General features: G+C 34.4%; 1 protein-coding gene across 1 annotated transcript; it reads left to right on the plus strand.

Moving 5' to 3' along the window:
- The first annotated feature begins 1,847 nt into the window (after positions 1-1,847).
- LOC121418793 (mitochondrial ribonuclease P catalytic subunit-like) lies at positions 1,848-11,142 on the plus strand. Its single transcript, XM_041612929.1, has 7 exons — positions 1,848-1,924; positions 5,974-7,126; positions 7,524-7,662; positions 7,970-8,119; positions 8,519-8,670; positions 9,234-9,423; positions 10,689-11,142. Exons 2-7 carry the CDS (start codon positions 6,078-6,080, stop codon positions 10,812-10,814), a joined length of 1,806 nt encoding a protein of 601 aa, XP_041468863.1. The 5' UTR covers positions 1,848-1,924; positions 5,974-6,077; the 3' UTR covers positions 10,815-11,142.
- The last annotated feature ends 11 nt before the right edge of the window (positions 11,143-11,153 follow it).

Below are 11,153 nucleotides of genomic sequence, written 5' to 3' on the forward strand. Positions count from 1 at the left end.
CTTAATTTTTCTATTCATGATCGGGTGTGAAATAATTTGTCCATTGATATACAAAAGGTACAGTGAAAACCATTTTCAATTTTCTGAGAAAATGACATTTTATTGATTTTTTACCATTCGCTATGTAGGAATGCTGCTCGCATATGACGTCACAAATCAAATAATTGAAATTCTAATAACTTTTTAATTATTTGATGAATTTTTCTCAAACCTTCGGCAATATCTTTTATTATTTTTTCTGCTATTTTTACAATAAACTTTTTGTCAGCGTAAACTTCCCCTTTAACGATACATGTACAATGAGCTAGCTAAGAAAAAAAAAATCATCATTATATGGACTAATAATACAGGTACAACCGGTTAATGATTAGGCCTACTTGGGTCTTATCATTATGAGTAAGTACACGGATCGATTTAAAAATCATTGAAAACTAATTGTATTCGACTGCGCCGGATGGGTGAATGTACAGGGGCAACGTAAAAATAAAAAGAACTTGCAGAGCGAAAAGATGGGAATACAGATAAAGGAACAAGATGAACAGAAAAATATTTTACATAATTTCTTCTTCATTTTGTCTCCTAAACACCGTTTCCTATTCTCCGATAGGGCTTTGGGAGATAAAGCAAAACGGGATCTTCATTACTTGTTTGATATGCTTATCGGGCTTATCGGGCGGCGGAGCAAAAGTTGAAAGTGGGGGGGGGGGCACAGGGAGAGCTCATTTTCTTAAAACAATGGAAAAATTGACTTATCGACCCCACCACTTGACTCATGAAAAAAAAACAAGTCCACCCCAACAATCGGATGTAAAATGAGAAAGTTATGTTATTTTAAAGTTTCGCTTAATTTCTCAAAACAGTTATATATACATCCTGGTCGGTATGCAAATGAGGGGAATGATGACGTCATCCACTCACTATTTCTTTTGGATTTTATTACTAGTATATAAAATATGAAATATCCTAATTTTTCACTCATTGTTTTGTAAAACAAAGTTTTATTATTCCCTGAACATGTGGAATTTACAATGTTTTAATATTTGATGGTTCAGTCAATAGTTATGTAATATAATATATATAATAGTTGTATAATTCAAACAATAAAAACAAAAGAAATAGTGAGTGATGGACGGCATCGAATCCCTCATTTGCATGTCACTGAGTTGTGCATATAACTGTTTCATGGAAAATAATAACTTTCTTATTACATCCGATTTTGATGAAATTGCCTTTGAGGCAAGACTATCTGACTAACACGTAGGCTATACGTGAGTGCATGAGCGTGCAAAAAGTCACAAGTGTGCTCATCTTCGTGCAACAACAAATCACGCCTATATGAACATACACTTAAATTTGCTTTGCTTTTTTAATCTGTAATTCTTTGTTTTTTTAAATCTTACAATGTCAAAATTATGAATTTACGTTTAAAAAGATATCAGGGGCCTTCAAAGGTCTTCAAGCTCGTCAGGGGGGGGGGGCAGGGATACGTCTTTTGCATGGGTTGTGGCTCGTCAGGGGGCAGACTGCCCCCCCCCCCCCCGTAGGTACGCGAGAGCCCCCGGCCCGACCCCCATGACTCAGTTTTACTTAAAGGTAACATTTAATTATAAATGATCTGGGGTAAAAGTAAACACTCGTGCACGGATCTCGAGACCGGTAAATATAATTTTCACACGGATATTATTAAAAAATGTAGCAATATTCTCACCATATAATTTCATTAAAAATCGTTCGATTAGAAAGTGAAAGTATTTTGAAAAGAGGGTAGCATGAAAATAGGGTTTTCTATTTGCCCGCGATATTTTGTTGTGTATTGGTTTTCTTTATTAATTTGTTGAATCGACTCCACCATCCGCTCAGGTTGATTTGCTGAAAAAGCTAAGGCAGGAGACCACCCAAAATTAAGCATTTTAGATAAACTTAGGTGAGTTCTGCGAACCGTCAACACATTTTTAATATGTTATTAATTGATTTCCCTTGCATAATGTATATCAAAAGATACTGATATATCACTCCAAATTTCCAAAATGCCAAGTTCTAAAAAATCGCGTCGTCCGCTATCCACTTTTGCTCTTATCACGGTCCCATATATTTATTTTTTAGTTAGAGCGTATGGCAGTGTATATGTCCTACCGGACACCACTCATTCAATGAACAAGGTTATAATATAACCTTGTTCTCAGTTATATCTCCATGTGTGGCAAAATAAGGGTGGCAATGTTTGGCTTATTTTCTCTTTTTCTTTGGGGCAAATGCTTGATTTTTTTACACTGACAGTTTTCATTACACCTATTTTTCATACTATGCTCTTATTTCAATTTGATTCTTTAAATCATTTTTTTCTTAATTAAAAATAGAGATCAAAAAATTAAAATTTTCTTGCCATATTACTTTCCACCAATAGAGGGCGTACACAAAAATATGCCAAAAATTCAAGTTTTTGAGCGCTCTGGTGAATACAAAAATTATTCCCAAGTTACTAATGAAAAATAAATTGCAACTGTATGAAAATTAGTAATTTTGGTCACAAAAGTGATATTTTAATGATTTTTTGAAGTGTGTGCTCTGTACAACATTGGCATACCATCACTCACACATTGTACGAGGTTAGTATGTACTAACCTCGTACAAGAGACCGTGTTTGACCCTGGATTTCGAAGTAGTCGGCAAACATCGCTTCATTGCTGAAGTAATATTTGCCGAAGCTCCTTCTCGCTACGCACCGGGGCTCTTGCCGGTAAGTAGCAAGAGTTTGTTGAATATAAAAATAATAATAAAATAATAATCCGATAAAAAAAGCACATTTTGCTTACCTCGGCCTCGAAAGTGACTTCGCTTGTCTCTTCCACGGAAATACAAGGAAGCCCGTTGGTGGCGCTAATAATTTCACAACCTTGATTCAGCTCCTCGGTAATTTTATAACTGTATCTAAATTCTTTGAATGCGCAATCCTCATGATTAATTTACTAATTATGGGCACCAATTAATGAAATGCCTTCAAAAAACATAATTAATGATTATTATTGGTGATGATAACACTCATTTGCATTAATTTAAAAAGATGACTGATAAAAAGAAATGAAAATAATATACGTGCCTGGAAAGAAACCAGCAGTACAAGCTTTGACGAACGTCAATAATACGTATACGGTATACCAAAGTCTATACAATGAAAAGATTGGACACTTCACAGACTTTGCGTAATGCCTTGCGTCGATATGCGTGTAAAATAGTGTAGGTGCCTATTCTTTCCCTTGTCGTGTCTTTGATATGAATATAAATCGCGCGCCCTCTTCAGGAGAAAATTGATATCAACGCTGACTGATTTCTATCTCTGTAAAATCTTCACTAAAGATCAAGAAAATATACATATTTTTAGAAAGAAACTTCAAGGAGAAGTCACGGAAGGATCTAAATGATTCGGTAAGTGTCATAGCAGGATGTGGAATATTTATTTATACATAATATTTTATGTGGGCAAAAGCCCACTGTATTTTCGAAGTGTAGTGGTGTGTCGCATGCGTATGACTGATAATCCTTCGCTCGCGAGACGATATGAACCCATGGGTGGCATACCATAGTCCTACCTGTAGATTCACCACAGGCAGGGTGGTAGCAATGAACAAGTGCCGGACACCTTTATTTCAGTGCTTTAAAAATGACAACTAGAGGAAATACTTTCAAGAAAAATTTGCACTTGCTATTCCAAATATTATGAAAATTATGAATATGATTAAATTGTTTTATATTTACCAACCGTTTCGTTTTCTTTGCATCGCACTTGTTTCATACCCCTCCACGAAAAACAATTATCATGATTATTTTTGTGCGTGACAAATTACATCATGATTCCGGACGCGCGCTGACGGGTAAAGATATTCTTCATTTTAATGATGTAAGAAATAATTTGTGTGATTTTTTTCTTCATATGATATGAAGAAAACAATCACACAACTTCTTTCTTTTAGTTTGCTTTTTTCATAATCGAATCTAAGCAGATGTTGGTAATAAATTTGTGTCTGATAACTAATTTTATTTTTACTGGTTAGCTGCATGCTCCATGGCACTTTCCAATATTATGCTCATTAATATGTATCATGACGCTCATCAAGTTCTATATTGATGCACTGTCGATCGATGGTCGACATACGGCTCTAATCACGGTAAACCTCACGGTTACCTTGAGAACTAGCCGTCGACGATCACCCACAATACACCACACATCATCATTCGATGGAAGGAGCGGACGAGGTTGAAATTCGGCAAATCAGGGACATTTTCCATCAGAAAAATATCAATTTTGAATGCAAAACTATGTTATATGATATTTCAAGCAATTTCTGTCATTTAGAGATAAATAAGGTAAAAGTTGGATTTTTTGCCTTGTTTTTGCAATCTTGTTCTATGTACTGCTTTGTGAAATTGAATTGCGGAAGCCTGATGGTACGAAATTCTTTTTGTACGCAGTAATATGCACGTCTGGAATCATGATAGTGTCTGGTAATACAATACGTGACTATACATGATGTGTTCGTGAGACGTGAGCGTGATCATTGATAGTCCAACATTCTTACTGTTTCTTTCTTCCTACAATAAAAACATTTGAAAGAAATCATTAAGTTTTTGGCCAAACTGACTTGGTTAAAAAAACATTTATCCACTCAAGTGCTCTATAATAAAAATCAATGCAAGAATCGTTTTAATTTAAAGAAGTAGATTTTCAAATTTTTTGTTAATCTTAAATTAGTTTAGTAATTGTCTTTGATTGTGAATGAGAAAATACCTTGAATTGGCAATATATCCTAGTCCCACCTGTAATATATTATTTATATATTTAAAAAATATAGCAAATATGAGGTATAGAATTTCTATATAGGCCTAGAGAAAATTCCAAAATCAAACTTTTACCATCAAATGGACTCTTGACACTTGCAGTAAAACTAAAACAGGTCAAACCTCTATGCTACACTAACGCAATGGCATGGTTCTAAATAGCTTGAAAGCGATTATTTTTTTTCTAATAGATTGTAATTAGACTTGAAAATGGTGAACTTTTGACAATGAATACAAGAAACAAGACTAAATCATCATCATAATGTTATGAGGTGAGGTAATCCTGTTCAACTTGATCACTTCATCTGAATTTACAGTCTCTATGCAATGTTTTAATATACAAAAGCAAAAATATGCAAACGTGAAAGGTAGAGACAATTTTAATCTGGCATTTTTTATGGCCTCTGCACTTGCCTGGGCATTGATATAAAGAGCAGGGGCCCGTAACATAAAGGTTAGCAATGATCGTAGACCATTTTTTCCATGATTGATTGCATAGACTACAATGTACAATCAGTCGTGAAAATCAAGCATACGATTAATCGCTAACCTTTGTGTTACGGGACCCAGATCACTCATTCAATGAACAAGGTTACATGTATATGATATGGAGCAGATAAGGAACTTTGAAGGCATGTGATTTCATAATTTGCATTGAGATACTGTCTGCGAAATTACTTTTTGCTATCTTTCGATTTTTTTTCAAATCATTATTAAATGATGTGGCATAATTTTATTTACATCAGACGAGAGAGGAGGCTCTAAGCCTTACCATGATGTGTCATTTTTTAAAAATCATATTGAGTTATGATAAAGCATAAATGATTCTCATATCTTTTTTTTCTGGGACAAGCTACAGTATTGAACTCCAAGGGAAATACAGACTTGGGGATGAATTAGGAGATACACCATTCCTTCATGATCCTTAGAAAAATATTTATTTGTCACAAATCACCAATCAATGTCAATACACTGGGGAACAGTTTAAGTCACAAAGATAAAATGTTTTAAAAATTCATAAATTTGCTATCCAGCTTCATTAAATTCACCAATGTTTCTTTCTTATTTTCATTTATATTCTAATTCATTGTCAGACAATCCAGACATTAAATTTGATCGATTGTTTTTTTGCTATTTCAGAACTGATGTTCTTATATGGAGTGTGTCTGCCAAAAGCTCTACCAAGACTGGATTTGTTGATATCTTGTATTGTTTTACTTAGCTTCAACAATTAAGATACTCATATGCTGGTGCCAAAGAATATGGCTCTTTTTTTATCAACATGTAGCATGAAGCAAGTGGTTCCTAGAGGCAATCAACTAAAGTCATTTGGCATGAAGATATCATTTGGAAGAAGAGCTGAATCATTCAGATTTTGTGGTAGAACTTCATTCTATATTTCACAAATTAGTACTCTTCAATCAATCTTCACAAACCATGAAAGAAAATGTGATTTCCTATATCCTTGTCACATTAAAGGAAATTCCATCCCATCTGCCATTTTCATGCATCAGAGGACATTGACACATGAAAGTACTTTGATGCAAGATGATAAGCATAAAGAAGAAAGTGGGTCAAGGAGGAGAAGTAGAAAACTACTTGATTTTTCTGAAGACCAATGGTTCACAGTAGAACAGTGGAACCACATGAAAATCAAGTGGATGGAAGAGCAGAAGCGACAGAAAAAGCACTACATAGCAAGAAGCACTTTTGAATATGAACTGCGTGCCATGGAATCGATTGCTACACAAGGGCTCTCGGTGTCTGCGAAGTCGCTTGTTGCCTTCATCAAGGATGAACCCTCTGCTTTGAAGTATCAGTTGGTGAGTAAATGTCTCTTCATGTGTACAACGTGTCAGGATCTTGAAGGAATTCTCTGGTGTGTTGATTGGTTAGAGGAGAACCATAGGATGATGGATAAGGGAACCATAGCCAATGCTGTATCTGGTTTGTGTATGACAGACCGATGGAAGGAGAGCAGCAGGTTTCTTGCGAAGGCAGATGACGCCGATTGCGTGACATCAAGAATCCTAGAACCTTACCTGATAGCTGCTTGTCAGCATGGTGATAAAAGTCTTGCCAAATCTATGCTTGAAGACCACTACAGAAGAGATCTCATACCAACAGATGCCAGTGTTCTAGAGATGCTCTCATTCTTTACTAGCAGTGTTGACGACCAGTCTGTTCTTCAGGACAATGTGGTTGTGGTGGTTGGACTCTTGAATTATCAGAGGGCAAAGAGGCACTTTCCTTCACACGATGTTGCAAAGGAACTGGGTAACTGGTTCAAGAGGTGAATTCATTATATATAATTTTGTTTATTTTTCCTTTAAGTTCTACTGGAATTGTCTAAAACTTAATTAACTTCTGAGTTTGCCATAATTCAGAGAATGTATAATATACTTAAATGTGGGGAAAATATGTATAAAAAAACAAAAACTGAAAAAGTTAAACCAGAGGGCATTGAATAATTTTCTTTAAAGGGGGGGGTATAATTTAGAAAAGAAAGAAGAGCGCTATTAAGTGCTTAGAATATTTATGGTTACATGACAAGTGATATAGCATCATTATTGCTTTGCATTTTCCAATATCATTGAACTGTATTCTATATGATGTCAACTAAAAGCAATGAATGCCAATAGTTTTTACTTAAGTAATCTAACTTTGTTTTTGTCTCTACTTTATCTTAGCAAGCAACATGAGACGTGGCGAGTTTCTTTCACCCAGATCAGCCATACAGGGGTTTGTAAGTCTTGCTCCAGTCATCTTGAACCTCTGAAGATAAGTGAGGAAGAGTTCATCAATCTTCGAGAAGAGATCTTTAGCAAGGTATTCAAATAAAAAAACAGTGTATAGAGAGAATTTTTTGAAAAAAGAAATAATGTTCACTCTTATTTGTGTCACCATATTGGCATCATTTTCAATATTTGATTTGGTTGATATTAAGTCTTTGTTATATTTGTAACTTGCTAAATCTGAATGGGCATCTTTTTTTTTTTTTGCTTTCAGACTTTGCAAAAATCAAGTTACACATGTTTCCTGTGTCACTGTTTGATTATTTTATCTTCTTTAATGTGTCATATTTTACTCATATTTAATCCTTAGTGTTCATTCATTCTTTCTTCCTTTATGTTAGGTAATCAGAGGCAAGGATATATTCAGGAAGACCACTCCAAAAGAACTTGATGCATTCATGGATTTTATTGATTCTGGACCCTCATATGACGTTGTCATAGATGGACTGAACGTCGCTAAACTCAAGAAGAGAAAGTCACCAGGAAAAGTGGTGTGTTATAAAAGCTCTCAAATGTGTCTTGGTACTTGTGATAGAAAGCAATGATTTTGTCTGAATAGCTTGGCCTTTATTTTCTAAAATTGAAGTCAAGCACGTTTGTGCACATCCAAGTCAGTCACAGTTAAGTTTATCATGTAAAAGCATAATTCTGATTAAAGCAATGCTTTGAATTCAACAAAATATTTAGTTAAATATATTACCATTAATTATAAGCAATTAATACTTTTGCTAGATATAACCTAACATATAGCCTACATTATGTCTGCCATAGTTGCTAGACCTGATTAATGATAATACTTATCTATATAAGACATTTTAAAGACACAATGCTACAATGAATGAGATGACTATTTCAGTGTTCATGTTATGGTTTATGTTTTGGTATCCCAGCTGAGACAATTTGTGGAATACCTTACCAAGAACTGTGGTTACCGCTGTCTTGTCCTTGGAAGACATCACATGTTGAAACAAAGATCCCAGTATGAGAAAAATGACTTGGGTGTTATACAAGACTTGGCTGACTGCTTCTTCACACAAAATATGTAAGTATCCAATGTGAAAGTGTCATATGGGAAATACTCTTAAAAGGATGAATCTTTCTGTATATCATTTTTTGCCATTTTTCTCAGTTTGGTACTTCTATTCATGAACGACTCAAGCGCAAGCTGCAATGATTTAAAAACCATACACCTATTAATATGAAGCAATAAACAGGGATAAATCGTTTCAGAAAGGTCCTAACACAGCAGGTAGAATGTACATTTATGGAATTTCCCAAATGACAAATATTAAAGAGCTTACCTGAAGCTTATATAATAGTTTCTAAATAGGTTAAAAACCATTATTTTCATACAATCTCTTATATCCTGTATGTTGTTACTCTGTTGCTCTTCAATGATATTTTTTTGTTCAACCTCATTGAACAGTTTGTGAATTAACCCTTTCAGCCCATGCTGCTGGCCAAACACAAATGATGTGTAATTCAGTGTCCTATTCAAACTGATATCTTACTCTGATCTACATCGGTATGAAAATATTGAAGATTATTGCATTTCATCACTCTTCTGCTGTAATGACCTTTGATCCCTTGCCTCTTACCATACAGGTCAGAAGATGACCCTTTCATGTTGTATGCCACCATGCACAGTGGTACCAAGACAAAGTATGTCAGTAGAGATCTACTTCGTGACCACAAAGCCTTACTCAGTCCAGAAGCTCATCTGTCTTTCATTAAATGGCAACGTATGCAACAGCTCACTCCTGTGGACTTTAGAGATGGACAGGCGATCTTTAAGGTAATGGTTATACCTTTGCCATTGACACGTCAAGGAAGCTTCATTTAATTGAGTCAATTATTTAATAAAATTAAATGTGACATTAGAAAATACATATTGGTAAATCGTGCAACATGAAACTAATGAATGAATAAAGTTTACATTTGAATATTCTAAAAGAATAAAAATAGGTCTCCTAAATTAGCCTTTTGTTCTTTCGGTATAGAAAAACTTTACTCATAGAATAGGAGGAAAACATTTCAATAGTGTCTTCACTTTCAATCTGATATTAATTTTAAAGGGATGGTCCGGTCTGAAAGTATGTATAGCTTAATAAATAGAGTAGAATTCACTGAGCAAAATGCCGAAAATTTCATCAAAATCTGATTTTGATGAAATTTTCAGAATAATGCTCAGTGAATTCTACTCTATGTATTAAGATATAAATATTTTCAGCCCGGACCATCCCTTTAACAAATAATCATTTAGAAATCATTTATTGGGTTCTGTGTATTTGTAAAATTTATGCTTGAATGTATGTCACATTATTTACTCAAAGTGTATTTTTGGTTTTCATTTGTCAAATTTAGAACCTTGCATTGAGCATAGAAATCATGAGTTGTGCCTACTTTTCATTATTTGATACATTTTGTGTTGATACGATTTGAATGTCTTCCTTGGAAATCTTGATATTTTTAAGGGCACTGTCTGAAATCATACTCCATTGACTGAGTCAACACTCAAAATATACCGTACTTATTTTTAAAAGGTTATCTAATTCAGGACTTTTATTCAGAGAAGAATTAATTTTCCTATAAAATATGAAAGGTTTTCATTGATACACCATGCTTGTTCATCAGACACCTCGCATGACTCAACTACATAATCAGATTTGAAGAGGACAGGTACAAAAACTTGGGCTGAGATGGAAGTTTTTCTCATGCCTCAGCCGAGTGATTTCTTTGTCCATGGACATTGTATTTTTGTCAAGCCTTTTGAAGGCTGTGTTCATAAATGCAAGATTTAAAAGGTTGCTTATTCTGATTGACTGCTTACTTTCTATTCACTTAACCTATTTCACAAAAACTTGCAAAATGGATATATATACCCGTTGTCCTTCAGATGAATTCATTCAGTTGTGCATGTCTGTTGCTTTTTCATATCCTGGTAATATTCAAAACTTTGTTAATATGAGCCTCGTGAATTTGGTTTATCTTTATTTTGAGATCCATTGTATTAGAAAATGCTTGGATTAATAATGCTACTCTTCTGTTATTTTTTTGCAGCAAAATCTGGCTCATGACACTGTGATGCAATCAACAGAAAGGAGTTATCACATCCCCTATGATGATGGTCATCCACGATTTTCATACGAGGTTCCTCTAACATGGCTTTGTGCTGTTAAAGAATAAATGATGCACACCTCAAAAACATGCCAATGGATAATCTACAGTCAGCGTCCAACTTTCTACTTGTTTCATTGTGAACAATTTGTGCTGGATTTATACCTACGATTTGATGAAAGGTTTTGGATCTTTTTAAAACCATATGACTGCATTTTGTAGCCTGCTGCTCGTGATGTTGGTCTCTTGCATTCAGAAACATATTTATTTTTGCATTACTAAGTTGATTTCTCTGTCAGTTTCATTAATATATGCTGATTCAACTTATTGCTATGTGTAAACTTTATCGTTATTTGCTGATTAGATAAAATGCTATATGATTTGAACTCATAGTAATTCAAAATGAAA

The sequence above is a fragment of the Lytechinus variegatus genome, chromosome 7, assembly GCF_018143015.1.
Source record: "Lytechinus variegatus isolate NC3 chromosome 7, Lvar_3.0, whole genome shotgun sequence".
NCBI classification, from domain to species: Eukaryota; Metazoa; Echinodermata; class Echinoidea; order Temnopleuroida; family Toxopneustidae; genus Lytechinus; species Lytechinus variegatus.

Excerpts from the sequence above, each read along its gene's own strand:
- LOC121418793 (XM_041612929.1), top strand. The coding sequence starts at position 6,078 with ATGCTGGTGCCAAAGAATATGGCTCTTTTTTTATCAACATGTAGCATG. Across the intron at positions 8,120-8,518 it reads GAAAGTCACCAGGAAAAGTG|CTGAGACAATTTGTGGAATA; the intron begins GTGTGTTATAAA and ends TTGGTATCCCAG. Across the intron at positions 8,671-9,233 it reads TGCTTCTTCACACAAAATAT|GTCAGAAGATGACCCTTTCA; the intron begins GTAAGTATCCAA and ends CTTACCATACAG.